Genomic DNA, 21,838 nt, shown 5'->3' on the forward strand with positions numbered 1-21,838 from the left:
TCACTTTGAAGAGTCAAAACTGTTCTTGGCTTTGTTTTGTTCATAGTAGTAATGCTCATGTCATTTGCTCACTACTAGTCTTTTTTTTTACCACCAGGTGTGCAAAAACTACAGGTACATTTAATATATATAATATTATTATCGGTTATCGGTATCGGTCTTGAGAAGCAGGAAGTTATCGGTATCGGTTTCAAAAAACCAATATCGTGCATCCCTAGTTGTTATTGACCAGACTCACACAATTTAAGGTGGGTGGCTTTATATTCTCTATGCCGCAACACCGCTGCAATATCATGCGAGTTAGGTGAGAAGCTGCGTTCAAAGATGATTATTTCAACAACTACCTGAATTGCTTGTATTGCAACTTAGTATCTACCAGAATTCAGCCCCGAATGAGAGACTAGATTTGTTTATTTGTAGAATGTAAATGAGGAACTGAGGAAGACTATGCTCACACCTGGATGTCACTTTTGCAGACACACACCAACTCTCACCATACTCTGTTAATTCTTGTCAGGCCCCATTTCAGCCCTTTTCACTCATTATTGCAATCACATCCATCAGTTATTCCTTTATTTTCTTTAATCTGCCCCTTTCTTCAAATGATTGCATCATTTTTTTCATTACTGTATATAGAGCATTTACTCTTGCAACAAATATGCCTTCACAAATAAGCAAGTACAAATGAAAAGTGGGATTGGGTTGTCCATTTGTGGTTTAATAAGGGCCTTTTTGTCTTGTTTGTATCGTATTCATGATTTTTCTTTTAGTGGTTTTAGTCGCAACAACCCTAGTTTAAAAGGAAAACAGGACTCTGAAATATCAAAGGAGAGGGAGAAAGAAACAGGCGATGCCCCAGGGGTAGTGATGTTGGATTGTGGGTAAAGTCTAAGCATTAGCCGTGGCTCTGAGTGCTGGAGGAGTTGGGGTCTATCACCGAGCCCTGTGATGCTGATGCTTGTGGACACCCTCTACAATCCGGCCCCGTTCGCCAATAGAGCTTCAGGGCCCAAACATTACTTTCACTTCACAAAAGACAGAATCACTACAATGGAGAAAAAGGGGACACGGGTAAAGAGCTGTCTTGCCCAAGTGCCATGTCTTCACATGTCCAATTAAGGGTTTTGTAACCATGAACTAGGCTAGTGCCTCCAAGCTAACTGTGACACTTGGAAAGCCACGCTATTCTGCAGACTGCCCCAAGTGATGCTGGGGACTTATCTTAGATTCCGTGCTGTTAAGTACCTTATTTCACGCTACATTGATTCATACAATACAGATTTGTTTCTTTTGTTACTGTATGTCTGGGGGATCTTTGTCTACAGGAACAAATGAATGGTTGACGTTAAGAAGCATCAGTATTTGATTGGTTGTCATTTCTGTGGCCTGTTTGTGTCCCTGTCTCTCAGAGAGGGGATGCTCTGTATGAATGTCGTCTCTGTGTGTTAGGAGAGTCTGTATTGTAGAGAAAGACCAGCAGCACTGTCTGTGATTAATCTGCCTGTTTCTGCTGATTCAGGGGTGACTAGACAAAATAACACACCCCTACACTTTCTCTACAAGAACCAGTGTCAGAACACAGGTTCTATCACCAACCTGCAGGCAGAGTGAGGACTCAGCTTTCTGAAAAACGTCCAATTATTTTAGAGAGCCAAGATAGAAAAAGGTTAGGGATAACATGTGTAGGGAATGGGATGATGTCTTTTAAATCATTATACATATGTTGATATTAATTTTAAGATATTCTTGATGCTCCATGAACTTCTTGATGTTTTCTCTAAGTGATCAATAACTTATTCTACTATAACATTGCATTCACTACGCTTGTTATGTTTATTGAGTGTTATGTAATAGATGGATCATTGTAAAGCTGTGGAGAGAATGAGACAATAATGTGCCTTTACTACATGTTGTGTCAGCTACAATGTCATCATAGGTCAGCTTCAAACAGACACAAATACTTATTTTACAGCAGAATAACAGATCCTGCTTACAAAGTATGCCGTTCCAGGTGTTCATGTTTTGCTTGCAGACACTTTAACATACCCTGTACTTTAGTAAACTTAAAAGTGACAGGTTTTCGTGACAGAGCTCAGGCCCAGCAGCATTGTTGACGGTGTTGCATGTTAAACCACCTCTTCTCCCTTCCCAGTGCTGGAGGACAGCAGACAGCATAGCGTGAAGAAATGTCTATCCCCGGCCCTCCTGTCAGGAATCCTGATGAGGTTTATTGGGGCAGAAAGGGCACTGTTTTCCCCCTGAGGCTGTAGCTTGAGCACCATTGCTATTGCTCTTGTCACTCTCTCTCCCCCCCCCCCCCCCCCCTCTCTCTCTCTCTCTCTTTCTCTCTCTCCTCTCTCTCTCTCTTTCTCTCTCTCTCTCTCTCTCTCTCTCTCTCTCTCTCTCTCTGTGTGTGACTGTCTGAGACACTCACTTAATTTTCTAAAGCCAAGATAAACAATAGTACGTCATTACACTCAGGTCACACGTTAAGGGTGGCATCAGTGTGTTTGATATTAAACTACTCTGTAATACAGAATGGGGTTCAAAGAAGGAGTATCACTCTTGCCCCTTTCCCACCAAAGCAGTTCCAGGGCCAGTTCGGAGCTAGAGCCCGATTAAGCACCAGTTCTTCCTGTTTCCACCGCAGTGAGCAAAGTGACTACAATGTGACAACAACACACTTGTAAAAAACACACTTATATAAAGTGAGGAAACACTAACCAGGCATAGTGTGATGCTTTTTGTTTTTACCATGCTTTTAATGACCACCCGTTTCACAGTTATTTCACGTTTTGAAGACCAGCACACTGCCTCATACGTTTTCGTGTTGTTTTTTATTATAGCAGCTATCGGGTTGAATCAGTACATGGGCTACACAAGTAAAATCATAAAGTAAAATATGCCTGTAGAAAACGCCTTGGCCAAAATATGATAACAACAAACAGTCAAGATAGTCAGATGAGCTTCAGTGGCTATGCTAACATCACCTGACTAATACCAGAGAGAGAAACTTTAATAATGGTGTTGTGATGCCAAAAAGCGTTAATTCAGACTAAAACACATTCACTAATGGGGTTAGGGGATATGCATTAGTTGCTTGTGTGACAGTAAAAAAGTGAATTACTGCTTTCCAGCAGACGCTGCCGTGAGTTAACGGTAGACTAAACGCCGGTGGACGAGCAGCAGTCAGTATATGCCGCTGAACCACATTAATAAACAATGAACCACTGCACTCTGGGAAAGAGTATCATGTTTTATCTGGCTTCGTATGATTAATAGCAACATGAGCATCGGCCCAACACAGTAACCCATTGTTGTTGTTGTTGTTGTTATGACCGGCGTTGCTGAGAAAATCAGCGACGTAAACGGTGATGTCATGACGCAGCACCAGTCGGGCTGTGGGCAGTGGAAACACAACCAGGGCTAAAAAGAAGAACTGGTTCGGAACCAGAAAAGCACGGAGCCTAAACGGGAACTAGTTTGGTTGGAAAGGGGTATATGTGGGTGTAGTAGACTACTTCCTTTTCAGTGGCAGGGAGTGGAAAGTAGTGACGTAATACTGTCTGCGTGTTTGTGTGTGCACCACATTGTGTGACTCAGGTATATAGATTAGATTATAAGCGGTGTGTGTGTGTTCTCTCACTTTGGCAGGCTGCAAGCATGAATCAGGCTCTTGGAGAGACTGTATCATTACACCATTGAGATAGAATCACAGAGCAGTTTTAAAGACGTGGGATGAATGGATGGCAGGCTGAGCGGGAGATATTGCCAGCTCCATAGGATACGTGGCAGGCCAGTGGCATGACTCAGCAAAAAACCCAGCTGAGGACATTGCACTGTCACCAAAGAGTTACACTCCAGCTCTACAAAGCTTCCCTGAGTAATCTAACATCTAAGGATTTTTTGCAAGGTTATGTTGTATTTCATCTACTAGAATGAAACGCACCTCTGTCTGATCTCTGCGGGCTGCAGGCAACTCCCAAAGCGGTCCAATCCTCTCCCAGTTTCAGAGAGGCCCCACCTCTTACTGCCTCAACAACACCTGTGCTGTGACCTGTGTTGCTCGGCTTTTGGTTAGAAACTCTAGTTTGCTGCAGCAACTCCATATAACACAAACCACAACAGCAGCATTGTCTGACAAGGAAAAAGTCAGAGTAAAGCTTACTTTATCAAGTATCTAAAACAACTTTGGTAAAGCCAGTTTATCCTGCAAACTCGTGTCCTCAAGATCAGTATGTCGTTTTTTATGCTGCCTCTTTTAAAATGTTGAATAAGCTACTTATAATTCAACTTTTAGCTACATTTCTATATATATATATATCTGCCTTTCTCTGTTTCAGGAACTGAGAATAGCCTGAAGTGTTTCCCCTGAATCTTGCATGCGTTGATCTAGTTCCTTATTGTTCACCGTTTTCCTTCCTCTTTAGTTTAGGAGACCCTTTCACAGCAATGTCTCTGTGTCAGAGTCTTGCTCCCTCAGGGCTGTCCGTCCCTCCCTCCTTTACTGTTTGTCTCTTTCTCGTGGTCTGGTCTGGTCCTGGCCTCTCTTACTGCCACTGTAGCTGGAGTTGGCCCAGCTCTGCCACAGTTTTCCATCAAAACACCAAACCTCAATGGAGCATTCAAGCCCAGGCCCGCTCCAGTGCTGCCCCTCCCTCCTATCCCACCCTGTTCTGACTCTGCCTGCCTTATCCCTCTCTCACTCCCTGCGCATGTAATGGCCTCATCCAGGAAGAGTCCTAGCCTGAAGGCTTTTATTGCTGAATCTGAAGCATTGAATGAGCTGAGTGAGATGTATACTTAAATGTTGTCTGTTGGTAATCAGTTAAAAAGCTCTAGCTTTAGCATTTTTTTTTGTCAGAGTTTGTATGTATGATCTCAAAAAGCTGAAACCTTAATCCACACAAGAAGAACAGCTGCAATTATTGGTGTTATTCTTGTAGAAAGATTTACAAGAAAAACCCTTGTAAGTGCTGCAGCAGAGCAAAGCTTCTATGGGCTGTTCATTGGTCGAACTTGACGCATACAATTATTAAGTTCTTAATCCAATGCGTGAGTGATACTATTTATTAAATCCCATGACAATAAGATAAATTGTCAGACATGCATTTTAAACCACGAGTGCCACAATGTATTGCAAAGTGTGTATCTAAGGCTGCAAATATTCATCACCTTTCAGGCAATGGTACAAATGAACAAAGAAATGCAGTGTTGTTCTGTAAAACAGTAGTAAACGGTATAGTATATTCAGGGCACACAACAATACACTGCTGTTGTCTTTTGGACATTCACTGTTATGTGGATCTTTTGATATTGTTTACTAAAGATACAATGTAAAGATATCTTTGCTATGACTGTTTCAGTATATACTTTAAAGGCCCTTTTTAAAAGACAAGATGGTTTTGCAATCACTTGAGCATGTATCCATGAAGATACAGGGCTTCTTGAACAGCAACTGTTTAGTATTTGGCAGTGTTGTAGTCAAGTCACCAATTCACGAGTCCAAGTCACTCTCGAGTCCCCACTCTTCGAGTCCGAGTCACCTAGGGAGAGTCATAGTCGAGTCCAAGTCCGAGTCACCTAGGGAGAGTCGTAGTCGAGTCCATGTCCGAGTCACCCATGGAGTGTCCGAGTCGAGTCCGAGTCACAATTACCTGTGTCCGAGTCCAAGTCTGAGTCACCCAAGAAGAGTCCAAGTCAAGTCCGAGTCACAAGTCTTCATGTATTAATCTTAGTGGATATATGTGTTGAAATGTAGCTGTAGCTCCTCTACATTGCTTTTATCCTGTCATGGTATACTAACAGGGTTGGGAGGGTTACTTTGTAAATGTAATCAGTTACTGATTACTGATTACATGGCTCTGAAAGTAATCCGAATATAGTTACAGTTACGTGTCTTAAAAAAGTAACGTAATCAGATTACTTTTAGATTACTTTTGGATTACTTTCTTTTTCCATCACAGATGGGTATGTTTTGGTGAACAGGAGACACAAAAAGCAAAAGGAAACTGAATGTGTTCAGCACAACTGAAACATAACATCTGAAACGATGTAACAACATAATACACTTTTTGGGGATGCAGCTTGGGATGTGAGGAGTGAAGGACACGGCTTAGAACGGGCGTGTCGCCTTCTGACCTGCCAGTGTTGGCAGGACATGAATTAAAATGTCGAACTCGGACTTCATTTTAAGGACATTTCGGCCAAAAAAAATTCATAACACGCTCCGAGACACCTTGACAACATGCTGTTAAGCAGAAGTGCAGAAAGAGCATACTATTACGATTTATATTTATTTATTGTCTCAGTACTCGGATACATTAAAACTAAATGTGTCCTCTGCATGTAACCGAGCCGCAGTGCAGCGCCTGGGGACCAAATCTGGTTCCAAATTACGTTTTACAACCTGAAGATACAAAACACATATTTATGTTATAACAACAATGCTTTTAATAACATAGCCGTAACAGTAGGCCTAACAGTGTAATACTTGTTACCGATACAGTAAACAGTATTTAAATAAATGAAGAACGACAAATAAATGAACAAACTGTATGCCAATAATTGCCTTAGTCCCAGATGTTCTCACATTGCTCCTATTATTTTCACTATTCGGATCAAATTGAAAAAGTAATATAAAAAAACAATTCGGTTGCTTGCTTGCAACTATTTTCCAAGCAAAGTAAGTGCACGATTTTATCATGTGTAACGTTACTGTTTAAACGGCGGATAAAGCAGCTTCATCATGGCAACTTGACAACAGCTAAACTAAGCTAAGCTAGGCTAGTACTTACAGCATCCGGTGACTTTTCAGAGTTGTTGTGCCACCGTGGTAGGCCAGTTTCTTGTCGCATATTTGGCACACTGCCTTCTTCTTACCATCATCCAATTTAAAATGGTCCCACACAGCTGAAGTCTTCGGCATTTTGTGTTCAGGTGTGTTTCGGATATTCGGAAACGAGGTGAAGCGAGGTGAAGCGTGCCGTTTGGTTTCGTGACTGTGAGTGAACGCGATGTCAGGAGCACAGGCTGAGATTGTATATATTTCCGCATTTTAACAGTGCAATTCAAAAGTATAAATATAGTATAAGAATATGGAAATTCGCCTTTATTGATAGCATACATTTAGGAAAAAATTTGAATTGAAAATAAATAAAAAAACAAATATCCGAATAATGAAATTAAAACCCGAATCGTTGACCAACGAACGAATAGTCGAATATTCGGGTACAGCCCTAATATACACACACACACGCGATCTAAACGCAGACTTTTGTTCCTCCATGTTTCGTTGTTATTGTTTCACTGAGCGAGCGGACCCGCGATTTTTTTTCAAACGCTTTTTTGGTCCATCTGCGGCGGCTCTGATGATTCGAATCGGCTGTACCTACTAGTAATGAATATTACATGTTGAGAGGAAATCTTTCCACCATGAATTCCAATAAGTAATCCAAAATGTATTCACTTCAGGTTTACGAAAGTAACTGTAATCTAACTATACAGTTACTTGATTTTTGTATTCTGATTACGTAATGCCGTTACATGTATTCCGTTACAACTAGGGATGTCCCGATCACCTTTTTTTGCTTCCGATCCGATTCCGATCATTTGATTTTGACAATCTGCCGATACCGATTTTTCCCGATCCGATCTTTATGCAATGCATTAAGAGAAAAAAAAGGTAACAGATAACGGCTTGTCATCCAACGCGATGAATTCAGCTATCATGGCTGTTATTGTGTTGGCCTTTTCACTGTTCTGGGGCAGTTTCTCTTTCCTTTTAAAAGTCTCTGAAAGTGTTGGTTGTTTCAGTGCCGTTACCTGAGTGGCCGCTGTGTACTCGCCGTGTTGTTGTTGGTGTTTGTTTCTCAGGTAGCGTATTAGATTGGTCGTGTTGAACGTAGCTCTGTTCTTTCCACCACGCGGAACCTCTGCCTTGCAAACATTGCATCTGGCTGTTACACTGCCTTCGCTTTCAATTTTATAATACTTCCAAACTCCTGACATTTTCTCTGTCCCGACTCCCGAGTCACCAGCTGAACGTAGCCTCTCGTTAGCTTACTGCTACTACTAGACACTGCGCCCACTCTGTTGCCAGATTTCAGAGAAATAAGCAACCAGGTCTATGAAAACAAGCCCAAAGAAAGCAACACATACATGATGTTGTGTAATTTTAAACCAAAACTAAGTCCTCAGGATGACTTTAAGACGTGAACATGGTCATTTTTGTTTTGTAACATTAAATAATAATAAAAAAATCCTAAAAAAAAAAATCCGATCCCCAATTTTTTGAAAATCACGTGATCGGCTCCGATCCCCGATCACGTGATCGGATCGGGACATCTCTAGTTACAACCCAACCCTGTTAATGTGTCTATTGAACTGCTGTGAACCGAGTGTGGCTACAATTGTTGTATTAAAAAAGGTGCTCTACAAATATAAAGCTTATTACTAATAATAATTATTATTATTATTATCATCATCAAGGTTGAGTCCAGTTCCAATATTGCCTCCAGCGCTCCGTTCTGGCATCTTCAAAGAGCTGCTTTACAAATGAAAATGGTATACATTAAACACAGTGACACAATGTCACAATTGAACTTATTTAATGGTTTGAAAACCCTCAGAAACTGAAAATACATTATTAAGAACAATAGAACATGAGAAAGCATACATGGCTTTCTACGCAATATAAGTAACATTTTTAATGATAAGGTCTTTCACAACAGCATCACCTGTGGATTTCTGACGAGGATGACTGGGGTCATAGATCCTTCGCTGTCCTTCACTGAAAAATGACGTTATACTCTGACTACTAGACCCAGCAGCCGATGTCACATCGGAGGAAAGTGATGCACGGTATTGTTGGTGCCTAGGGGAAGAAAGAATACACACTTTAGCTTCTTGATGCCAAATCATTTCAAAAAATCTTTCTTATTGCTAAATAAATTGTATGGTTAAAAATAGGGCTACCCCAACTACTAATCCTCAACCATTGCAAACTAGTTGTGGCATGTTTATGATAATAATTTAAATACATTTTTGGACCATCCAAATATGGTTTGGTATGGAGTTCAAGGATTGAGAAACAATGTTAAAAGTAACATTGTTATCAGTGTGCTATATAACAGTGAAATACAAAACCATAATCCTGAGCCTTAAAAAATTGAATGTTACACAAACCAAGCAAGCCACTAATGGTAAAAAGGGATATTTAATCGTTTATTTAGCAGGGACAATGCACATCAATGAACACTTAAAACAATAAAATGTGTCAAATGTAAATATGTAATATGATTCTAAATGTGTTGCAATGAACGAATATTTTGTTAATTTATTTCAACACAGTCTGCAAAACATCACAACACAAAGCGATAAATAAATATAATATCACAATGTCCAACAACCAATAAGTGAACGTTTAAATTATATCAATAAAGATTAAGCCCCAGAAAGCACATTGCTACTTAGCATGCACAATGAGACATTCTGCATGTTAAGTAGCCATGTGCTTTCATGTTATCGGCTGAATCTTTACTTATTGATTTGATCACATTACTCTGATGATAGTGTTCAATACAGCCTACCTATATATCTATATATATCTATATCTATATATCAGGGTTTCCGCTAGGATTTTTTCTCGCCGGTCAAATGTCCGGGCAGAATTTATTTTACCGGACAAATTTGAAACTTACCGGTCATATTTCAATAATAATAATAAGAGTTGTGTAGCAGAGTTTCCGTAAGCAGGTCATTTACCGGACTATGAGGAGATATGCATTGCTGATGTTTAAAACTCAGTTCACGGGCTCATTTTTATATTGCTTCAGTTTATAATCGTAACAGATCGAAACAATTCAGATTAATTTTTCAATAAATTATTCCACAAACAACAAACAACATAATTATTACATTCAAACAAACTACTTGTAGTAGATAACGTACATTATTCAGAAGTTTACATCAACTTTGAATAATAACACGGGAGAAACGGATCCTCTCTTTTCCTCTCTCCTGACAGCACGTCAGTTTCTCATGCAGCTCCTGCAGCTGCTAAACAGAGGGCGGGGCTTCAGGTGATCCTGCAGAGCTGCGTGTCTCGGTCAGACTCAGCAGCTGATCTGATCTCTCTCTCGCGTCCGGTTAAACTTCACTCGCGTTTATGTCCATATCGATCAGATCCAGCTCTCCTGATCGGCCTTTATAGAGAGCACCGATCAAACTATTAAGAGTGAATATCGGCCGATAATGACCGGCGGCCGATCTATCGGAGCCTCCCTAATTATTACCAGACATTTTGACCGTCAGGTTTTGAATTTACCGTTTTTTTATAAATTTTACCAGCTAAAAACCGGTAATTACCGGCTAACGGAAACCCTGCTATATATATATATATATATATATGAACTCCATCCTTAGAGTAATGTGTTATGGAGCCTCCGTGACGGAGATCATTTTCAGTCTCTAATTTTCACGTTCATTGTAGGCTAGGGCTAGGCTACTCATCATCTGCAGTATCACCAAGGACATGTATAGTTTTTTAACAGTATCTATCTAGACAATAAAACTGCACTTGGTCCCTAGGATGTGATATCAACCCCTACCTCCATCTAACCCGACATCTTAAAACCTTTGTGGAGTCAATTTAGTGGCTAACGTTAACGTGGGTTAGCAAGCTAACAATAGCATTTCTACTTACTTTTCTGGGTGCCGCCGTGAAAGGTGTCGATTGAAATTCGACGTTGTCCCAGTCTTCTCTTCTATCTTCTGTCCACATAATGTGCATTTTGTGCTGCTCTTTCCAAATATGGAAACGAAAGGACATCAGACTCCAGAGAAAACTTGCTCGAGTCCGAGTCCAAGTCCGAGTCATCCAAGGAGTGTCCGAGCCGAGTCCGAGTACGAGTCATCATTACCTGTGTCCGAGTCCAAGTCCAAGTCCAAGTCATCATGCGTGAGAATTCACGAGTCCGAGTCCGAGTAGCGTCAATCAGTGCGCGAGTCCGAGTCAAGTCACGAGTCCCGAAAATCGGCACTCGAGTCCGAATCCAGGACTCGAGTACTCCATCTCTGGTATTTGGATATAAGAGCCGATAGGACATAATATTTTATAGTTTGTAAGTGAAGACTCATTGTACAATCACTTCAGAAATCATCTGTGTGTGTTGAATTATGAGGACACGATAAAGACTCTTCTGTGTTTAAGCACAAACACAGATGTCAATGTGCACATCACACAGCTGATGTCATCATCCTTCAACAATCGTACACTCTGAAGTTAAGCTTGTACCGGTAGAAAGCACTGTGACTGACGTCTTCTTTTCCACTTCATTTGTGATCAAGGTTCTCCATCTCTTTCGAAAAGGTTCAATAGTGCTCAAAATCTATAATCAATAATGTTGTGTTGTGTAGCTACGCTGTGATGCTGGTAGGTTGTCATTTTATTGGTTTTTCAATTTTCTTTTCCACACACCATTTCCCTGTGATAGATTGAAAATCAATGTGATAGCAGCACTCTAATTTCCTTCAAAATGTTGTATTTTAGTCTACCTTCTTTTTTGCTTCAATACTGGTCTCAGCAATGTCTGAAGTTATGTTTTCTAATTGTCCGTCTATCCCATTATCGTGAGAGTTATATCTCATTGATGCCAAGAGGGATATTTTAATCAAATTTGCCACAAATATCCATGTGGATTTATGTTTGAGCTGGCTAGCATTGGATTCTTAAAGGTCAAAGTCCCAAGAAACTGTATGCTAATGTTGACACCTAGCACGATAAAGTGATGACGTTTGATATCCAAAAGGTAAATCAGGTATCGTTGGTATCCATCTGAACTGTGGTGAATATCAAAATATATTCTGTGCTTCCTGGTTACAGATGTGTTTGAGTGATGTGTCCCATCCAATTTCAGAATCAGAAATGTCAGTGGGGGATGAGGCTCAGTGCAGTCAGGAAGAATCTCTTTTTTAGGTGTGAGCAGCGTTTCTGCCAGGGCTGCGTCTTGCCGTCATTTGAAATTCCAAAAAAATAAATAATTAGAGAGAAGATCGAGTTTTTATCGATTGAAATGGCGAAAATGAAAAAGGACAAGGACATCCCTCTGTTGGAGGGACAAAGGAGTCTGGTGGGCTTATTTTCGCCGCCAGCAAAGCATGTTCCTGTGACGGAAAGTGTACTGCCAGCAAGCCTTGACGGGGGGTGCTAGTGGAGCATGCGCGTGAACTGCGAGCGCCGGAGCCTCGCAGCGGCGAAACTGAGGCTCCGTGGTAAACTGTGGTAACATGAAGAGCCGTTTAGGAGCCGAAAGAACCGGCTCTTCTTAGTGAGCCGAGCCAAATGATCCAGCTCACTTAAAAGAGCCGGAATTCCCATCACTAATATTACGTAAAGAGATGGTATCTATAACTTAAGGGACAGCTCAATTCAAGTCACGTGACACGACGTGACGTCTCTCTGGGTGGACGCCCTCTCAGCCCTGGTCTGGCGGAAACACTGAGTGTGAGGTTTAAGTCCTGATGGACTGTAGCCTCCTACAAGAGGAGAGTTATTCAAAAAGCTTGTTCCCAGCTGTTTGGGGTCAGCTATCATACCTGCGTAAGGGTTTTAGAACTGTACAGTTCCTGGATGGACAGCAGATTGCACTTCTCAGCAGAGCGAATGATACACTGCGGTCGCCCCTATTCACAACTGTAAGAGCATTCCTAGCTAGTGATGGAGGACGTGAGGATGGACTCAATGATGGCGGTGTAAAAGTGCACCATCATTGTCTCTGCCAGGTTGACCTTGTCAGCTGATGCAGGAAGTACATCCTCTGAGGTGGTTGAAGTTATCCGCCAACTTCAGGAGCTAGAGAGTTGAGTTGGCGTACAGGGAGGAGAGCAGATGAGAGAGTGCAGCATTTAGGCAAACCGGTAGAAATGGTTCACGACCCTCTGAGTCTTTACCTTCTCTTCCTTGATGACAACCAGACAGGTGGTTCCCCATTTAGTCTACCTGCAGCGCATTGATATTAATGGCATTGAGCTTCTTCCATGTTTCTCACTGGAAAGTATTCACAGGAATCATACATCACACAATCTATTTTACCAGAAAATACACTTAATGCTTTTTATTGAATCCCTCAAAAAGTCTTCAATTCATATTATGTTACAAACGGCTAGTTGATGGAGGTAGGAGAACATAAGGCAGAAAGTCTTGTTTTCAAAACTAACATTGTAAAAGTTGTTCACAACCTTAACAGTTTACAAGGATTCCGATTTGGTTGCCAGGGGAAACAAGGGGCCTTTGACTTCCAAGCCATTCCATTGGTTTATACTTTTTTCTATTTGAAGCCCCTTTCTCTTTTAATCAGCCCATTTTTTTTCTCTTGTGTTCCAGTACTCCTGATGCCTCCTCAACATTTCTCAGGGGTTCTAGTTCCCTCTGTTCTCTTCTTACTGTCCATTGCTGTGATCTTTCTCCATGACCTCCCTTTTCCTTCTCTGACGCTCTCAAATAAACCTTAGACGGGTCAATACGTTTTAGAACTTTAGTCATGTATTCATGGTTATTTGAGATATAGATACCAACCAATTCTAACAAAGTTATTTTACATTTCAATTCAAACCGTTTTAACCTTAAATAAATCATCCTGTAGTTGTGCACAACATTATTTCTCAAAGCCATTATAGACGGCATGCTGCATCACCCAGCCCCTTAGTTTGCCTGTGAACATTTTCATTTGTTCCTTAATGTTGAACCAAAACCAACATGTGCCTACTCAGTTTTGCCGTCCCATAGCTTGTACGTAGGCATGTCCCAGCTCAGTGTGTGTTTATGTGCTGACTTTTCCATCTCTCCAATTCAGAGGTTTCTTAGGGAGTGGGCTACTTAAAGCTAGTTTTTTTTTCTGCTGGAGGCTCTGGAACTTATTACAGTCTGAGGCATGTTCATAAACGGGCCATTCAGCTAGCTCTGAATGGGACACACTGTCGCCAGGAGAAAGAGAGTTAATGTGGGCTAGTTAGTCCTCCCTATTACTGAAGACTGCTGTAGTGATTCCTGTTACTGTTTTCTATTATAATACAGTGTGCATTTACATTTTGAAGAATACCAGCGCAGTTCAAAGTTGTATCTGATTTTGTATTCCCTTTGTCCTATTACATTTCTTTAAGCATTATGAAAAATGTCAAACCTTACTTGACTAATATCTAATATGCCCTAAATAAATCATTTAAGCTTAAAATATATATTGAGTTATTTATTTCCTGTCTGAGACATCCTTCTTTTCCATGCTCAAGACTTCATCACAATAAAAAAAACAAATGAAACAATGTCTAAATCGGTGTTTATGTTAATTTAACTTAAATATGGGCTCTCTCTACGCTGTGCTCACTGTGCAGACCCCAACGGGAATTATGTTGAGCTGAAGGACCAAATCCATAAGTATTCAGGAGTTTTTCCATTCATTTTATAGTGCATTACAAATAAGATGTATGAAATGTGCCTTTTTAAATAGCTATGCCATAGATAATCTCAATGGTTTACAGGGATTGTAAAACATAAAGGGTCGTTTTGTAAATTTCTAGTTTGGCGTGTGCCCTTATTTAACCTCCATATTAACCTTAATGGAGTACTGGAGTTAAATATGGTCGTGTGTATGAATATCTATTTACAGATGGGTCAGTTTTGTAAGAAGCGTACACCCACACATGCTAATACTCTGTCCAGCCCAAAAGAGAGGATGGAGGCTTTAACTCATGAATGTAGAATTGATTATTCCTGTCTGTACTGCCTTAAGACTCTAAATTAATTAACAGTGCAGTATCTCCTTCAATCTAAATTGTAAATCTGTGTTCTCTATTTGCTCCTGCCTAACAGCAAATCAATGAAAAAAATCACTAGCCTCCTGGAAAACATGTTCTTTTCCAATATGGTGCTGACAGTGTCTGTAAATGATTTCATCAGTGCATCACTCTGAGGCAGTAATCGGTCTCCGGGCGAGCTGCCTCGAAGGGAAACAGGCCATGGATGTGACTATAGGATTATTACACTCAAGTCATGATGTCTGTGAGGAAGTCAATCATGACACACACACACACACACACACACACACACACACACACACACACACACACACACACACACACACACACACACACACACACACACACACACACACACACAACTGAGATCTGAGAGGCAGCGAACATTTGACCTGGAAAAGGCTTTAATCTGCAGCCGAAGAACTCTGGTGTTTGATCAGGATTATCATGTTTACCACTATATGCGTCTGAGCGGAAGCTGTCGGCTTGACATCTTGTTTTTCATCCTTCATATAGGCATGAAGAGCTCAGCTTTTCTTTGCTTTATAAAGTGTGTTGTATTATAAGTTCCTTTCTTTTAGATACTGATGAACTTTCTCTTTTATCTTATAGGTTTCCCAAGAAAGCAAACAGGTAAGAGTATTTATTTTGTATTACAAATATGTATGCATGTTTATGGAAAGGTAGTCCTGTGGCCACACACACACGCACGAACGCACGTATACACCAGAAGTTCAGGCACAGAGCTCCAGATGAAGGAAATTAGGCAGGTTTTTACTAGGAACTGCTGTGCTGCAACACAGAAGTCTTCAGAGCTTGGACCAAACATACCCTCTCTCTACCCCCCCCCCTCTCACTCATGTACACACTCACACACACAAACACACGGAGAGTGAGGGACAAAGGGGTCCCTCTTCTGAGGGCGGTCCATCACTGCCTTTCACTGTGAACAGAACAGTGGCCTTTCACAGTTGGGGCCGCTATAGGCAGAGGCAGCCATACAGAGCCTCCTGAGGTTCAGCCGGAGTCTGGTTTTGTAGCGCCTCCTCTGAGGAGCGTCCTTTCTCTGGCCTTGCTCCCTGGGCACTCAGCGGAGCGGCTCCACGTCCTCTCTGGCTGTCACATTATACAGTAGACACACTTGCCACGATTCATACACTAGGAGTTCCTCTTGCCACATTATTCAAAATGCTGAAGAGAACAATTGCTGTTTCTGTCATTCCTCCTGAACCTTCACTTGCCTTCATCTTAGGCACATGCAGGGCCGCAGTACAGCAAGATGCAGTGACAATACACACACTGGGTAAAAGCCAACATGTTAGCACCCGTTTCTCATGGGTTTTCTCTCCCTCTAGATCCAGCAGCATTCTCAGTAAAGACCACCCCCCGGACAAGAAACCCAAAAGTGACAAAACCTCACTTCCCTCCAATGAGTTTGACCCTACAGGTAACATCCCACTTTATGTTTCAGGCTCACACTGCTCTTCTGTTTTTCTAATTCACTCTTTCTCACTCACTCCATCCTGTTCCTCTATCTCTATGCATCACTTTATCTGACACATTATCTTCTTTCTCTTCCTCTCACACATATCTCTCTTTTGCTATCCCTCTCTTTATAAACACACATACAAACCAAGTCTCTGACAACAATTGTGCTGATGATTGTGTGTGTGTGTGTGTGTGTGTGTGTGTGTGTGTGTGTGTGTGTGTGTGTGTGTGTGTGTGTGTGTGTGTGTGTGTGTGTGTGTGTGTGTGTGTGTGTGTGTGTGTGTGTGTGTGTGTGTGTGTGTGTGTGTGTGTGTGTGTGTGTGGTCTTGCTCTATGCCTTGTGCTCTCTTTAAAAATGTGACTTGAGTGGTCTGATTTGAAATCATTATTTGATATTGTCTTTCTTTGTGTGTTGATTCAACTAATGGACACTATACTATGTTTTCATGATGAAATCCTCATTACACTGCATTATCCCAGTTCACTCTGGCATTACATGCTGTGGATTTTAAACCAATAATCAAAGCCATGTTTGATAATGGGACCTACAAATCTACAGCTGCATGTTAAAGTCCTCGTGGATTTTTGTAGTTCTACATAATGCAGTGCACTGAGGGTTTTATATGTTCAAAGTTGGGTGGTCTCAAAGCATTCTTGAAGGGCACACAAAAGCCACTAAGCCTGCTATGCACTCGGACTCTGAGTTTATTGCAGGGTGAGATCTTCAGGGTTCAGAAACGGACTGGTTTGATATGGGGACAATCCCTGTGGTGTTTGTCAGCAATCAGGGCAGTTTGATTTGAGATATGACTGAAGCTTCTGTAATCCAACCAAATCGAAAATGCTCTGCGCCACATGGTGGCTTATCTCTGTGTGATGCAACGCAACATAGACAAGATGTGCTCTTTCAGTGGTTACACAATACATGCACGTTTGGCCTGTCTATGTGTAGCCTCGCACTAAAATATGCTTTCCACCTATTTCTGATGGTTGTGTCTATGTTTGGACTGATGCAGTTATTAAACTGTTCAAGTTTTAAGTAAAAACATAGAAATCTTCATTTAACTGAAACCTAAATCTTTACGTGCTTCTTAGGGTGTGTTCACACCTAATAGTCCGCTCTCTGGTGCGCACCAGACCACAGTTTGTTACATTGTTTCATTTTTCAGAAGGTTCGGTTTGCGTTCACACGGGCAAAAACTCAAAGGGACTATAAACTTTAAACACAAGTCATGTGCACGGAAATGCTGTTCAACCATTGGTCAGACATTAAGGGGGTACAAACGCAAATCCCGGCAATTTCTAGCGGAGCCTCCGCCATGGAGCATCGGCACTTTCGGCAGGTTATTCTCATGCTGCTGTTAGTCTGGAGATCAACAGACATGATTATATAATCAAACAACGTCCGTTAAAAAACATTATTACATGGCTTTGTTGAATACTCGATTCTGATTGGTCACTTCAAAACACGTGACACGTTTTAATCCAGAACAGACAGACCGCTGTCAAGGATGTATTGACCGTTGTTAAGGATGCTCACATCTGCACAAAGAAGTCCGTTCGATTTAACTGTATACAGTTTGGCTGAAACTAACTGACAAGAAAACAGCGGAGAAGTAACGGGCAGAAACCCTCCTTTTTACGCAGCGGTCCAGACATAGGTCAGACGGCGACACATATTCAGTTGCCAGTTACTTTGGCATTAGGGCAGGGATATCTAGATACTTCCCAAGGTTTGACATAATGAATTGTGCTACTTTTAAAGCAAGCAACGATTTTCAAATCTGTAATCAAAAAGCTCCTCAAAAACGCTATCGAAGCAGTTCCTGCCGTTGCTACGTTAGTTCAAACAGTAACAACGGACTATTTTTCTTAGCGGATGCATGTACATTTAAATACATACAACTATTTTTTAAATCAATAAAATAATTTTCTAAATCCACAAAAGCATTTCAATTAATATTGGGAGTCATGTCGTTACTTTGTTGAGAATGTGGCCATGTAATAAGCGGCATAATGTGCAGCAGCGCGGTCATTATGGGGAAAAGAACACCTTCATGCCGATCTAGATCCCTCCGCTTCACGTCGGGCTCCTGATCAGCCTGTCGGTGTTCTTTTCCTGCTTATCCATGAGAGACGTTCTGCAGAGGAGGGGTGTTTCACCGACGACAGGTGTTCTTACTTTTATGTAGCTGACGGAGAATGTTTACTTTACACGACACTGTTCAACACTTAATTCTGCTTTACTCTTTAACTAAACAACCGCGGATGTCTTGAAAGACTCTTTCGCTAAAGATTTTTGAAGATATCCGCGTTCTTGTGACACGTACATACTGCGCTTCCTATGTTTTGGTGCGGACTGCGTTCACACCAGCAATGAACCGCTCCAGAGTTCGCAAGCAAGCGCTCCGAGACCACCTATTTTAGCGGACCAGAGTCCGGTTGTTTAGTTCACTTAAGAGGTCTCGGACTGCGTTCACACCGACCCAAATGAACCGCACCAAGCGGCTAAACGCACCAGGGTTCGATTCAACCGGACTATACAAGGCAGGTGTGAACGCACCCTTAGATTATGATTTCTTGCCTTTTGCATGCCTGCATGGTGCTACTCTCTTTCCCTTCTAGTTTTCTGGACGAACTCTTTCACTGTCTTTTTTGCAGATTTTCTCCTGAATGCACTGCTCTCTCTGTCATCCTTTCAAGACGGTTTGAGTTTATTAGGGATGGGCAGGAGTAGTGAGATGCTGCGGAAACTGATGTTTACGCTGACTCTTGAGATTCCCTTGTTTACAAAGGAATCATGTGCAGTAATTAGGTTATTTATTACCTTTTGAAAAGGCAATACATATACTAAAAAGATCCTTCCTTTTTATTATAAGCTGCAACTTTATTTAGTTTATTTTTATCATCAGCTCTGTTGACACAACTTGTAATATAACCTTTTGTTGTTGTTGACAGACCAGAAAAATGCAATTCCACTGTCTTCTTCTTACTTAAAGACATTGCTGTTTGACCATAATGGTGCCCTTAATCAAAGACTCAATTCCATTCATATAAGTATTATTATAATATGTTCAGATATCAAGGACTGAAAATGTTTATTTTATTTAAAGGTTCTGTTGCAATTTAAAATGTATTCACTTAAACCAATCAAGATCATTATTTTAATGCAGGATACAAAGTTGGATAAAATTGTGGACCCTGTAATTGTAGCCGCAATAGATTGTTAGAGTGACCCCTATAGGAGGGGAGGTATTTAAAAAATGGTACTTTCAACAAAAAACAAGCTAGTTTATTTCTAGTGTCTGCACTCCTGCCTGTCTAGATCATTATGTTTTATTAAACTACCTTTTTGTTTGTTTAATTTTTCTTCTCCCATGATTGTTTCTCCCTCATAATTTTCTCTTTCCTGTTTTGTGTTTCCTTTCCTTGTGTTGGTTCTCGTTCTGTTTGTGTGTATGTATGTGTTTGTTTGCTGCTGTGCTGTCTGCGCTGTGGTCTGCGTGGTGGGGGCTGTGAGCAGAAGCTCTGGTGGTGCAGAAGAGTGGCAGCAGCAGTGTGCTAGCAGAAGGGAAGCCTGAGTCCTGTGGTAAGATGCTCCTGTTGGATTGGCTGCTGTGACAGCTGCATCTAAACATGCTTCAGATCGTGCTGTGAAATTGCCACTAGATGTTTTGTTTAAATCACAATGAAATATAAGTAGTTTCTTTTATTTCATATATGTTTATTCATTATAATACTTAAGTGCATGCTCAAAGGTCTGTCTTGAATGGTCCTCTAAGTTGGTCACAAAATTAGTGATGAGAGATCATCTTAACGGATAGATGCATATATTGTATAAACGGGGAAATACACAGTTTATCATGGAGTAATCTACCAGACTGTTTCTGGAAACTGACATGAGAGGTTTTCTTCACTTCTCTGGCAGCTCACACCTTATGGAATGTCGTTTGACTGCCGTAACTAACAATTATTTACATTATCAGTCCATCTGCCACTTGTTTGGTATATATAATATATGGTATATATAATCGGATAGTAGACAATGGTTTCGTAAATCCTGTTACATTTTGTGGCAATGTGGCATCTTAAATGTAGTGTCTTTGTTTATTCACACTTCATCAACTGTAATTAAATAGTTCACTATCATTCAAGATAAAGAAAAGCAGTTCATCATACATATTAAGAAGCTGTAAGAAGGGAATATTTAGCATCATGCCTTTAAAAAAATCTAGATTTCTTTTGATAATCTTTTGCATGGAAAAGCATCATTCTCCAGATTACATTGGCTAAAGCCAGTGTGAGGCATTCATAGTGTCTAGTCCTCCTTGTTTTTTTTCTACTATCAAAACCACTTTAATTCCACTGTACATTCATGAGTTTAATCAATTATTTGTATATATTTTGCCAAAATACATCTTAAATACAATTTGTACCTCAATCAAATGATTTTTAGTACCTATTTCCACCGTGAGAAAAGGTCACTTTCACTACTTAAAAGCAAAGATTTTGGATTACTAGGATACATAGTTTACGATAAACCATAATCCCATACTTGAGCCATGTCCTAATATTGATGTAAAATGTCAGTTAAGTGATCATGCAAATAGGATTAGAAGTTAAGATCACACAGAAAATAATACTTTCAAGCTTACAGGGACTTGCTTTCTAGAGTACATCAAAGCGGCCCCTGAAAATAATCCACCTCAACAGGATCATTACGGAGCCTCATCACACTAGAAGCTCGGGTGTTAGCTTACGTGCCAACATTTTCACAACAACTGTCCTAAGATAGAGACAGATATTGATAATTTATTTCGTTTGAATTGGTTCCCAACAGAACTACTTTAATCAGGTGCCTGCAAATCTGAAGGGAGCTTTCGGGAAGGACCTGTTTCCGCTGATGTCTCATTTCTGTCTAGTACACAGTTTATCAAGATAACTCTTTAGTTTCATACTCAACAAAGGATAATAGTTCTCTGTTTGAACCAGTTATCTCTTTTGGGTTCGGCACTTTAACCTCTGAAATGTCTTTAAGCAGACTTTTAACTTTGAGGAAATAACTCTGACCTTTGTGTGCGATATTCTTACAACTTAGAAAATCTTAAGCCCCTCAAACACAAGAAGAAGGAAGCTATAACTTTTAAAGGTCAGTGTATTCTCTCGAGTACATTTCCTATTCAGCTGGTGGTGCGATTACAGATCAGTCAAACTGCTGAATAATGCATTACCTTTGATGGATTATCATGATCAGAGATCTGTCAGCACTGCTCCTGGTTTATAAACACCACCCAAAGACCTCTGAAATACTGTTAGAATAGAGGCAAAGATCAACATCGAGAGGCACATTCACATAAGCTCTTTAACCCATATGTCTTCATCTGTTTCCCTGACACCCCTGCCCTCTCCCCCTTTCCCTTCCCCCTGCTCCCTCAGCTCTACCTAACCCTCTCTCCACACCCCTCCCCCCAGCCTGGGGCCTTGCCTCCCCTAACCTCCATGTATTAGCTCCCGTTCCTTCCACTCTCCAACCCCCACC

General features: G+C 40.9%; 1 protein-coding gene across 2 annotated transcripts in view; it reads left to right on the forward strand.

Moving 5' to 3' along the window:
* arhgef12a (Rho guanine nucleotide exchange factor (GEF) 12a) overlaps window positions 1-21,838 on the forward strand; it is a 48,313-nt gene that overhangs the window by 5,759 nt on the left and 20,716 nt on the right. Inside the window, exons 2-4 of one of the 2 annotated variants that reach the window (XM_034097048.2) lie at window positions 15,424-15,444; window positions 16,167-16,258; window positions 19,823-19,888. In XM_034097048.2, coding sequence (XP_033952939.1) covers window positions 15,424-15,444; window positions 16,167-16,258; window positions 19,823-19,888 — 179 coding nt within the window. The remainder of the gene's footprint in view (window positions 1-15,423; window positions 15,445-16,166; window positions 16,259-19,822; window positions 19,889-21,838) is intronic. The other variant, XM_034097049.2, reaches the window with a different exon arrangement.

This window comes from Pseudochaenichthys georgianus, chromosome 13, assembly GCF_902827115.2.
Source record: "Pseudochaenichthys georgianus chromosome 13, fPseGeo1.2, whole genome shotgun sequence".
In the NCBI taxonomy this organism is placed as follows: Eukaryota; Metazoa; Chordata; class Actinopteri; order Perciformes; family Channichthyidae; genus Pseudochaenichthys; species Pseudochaenichthys georgianus.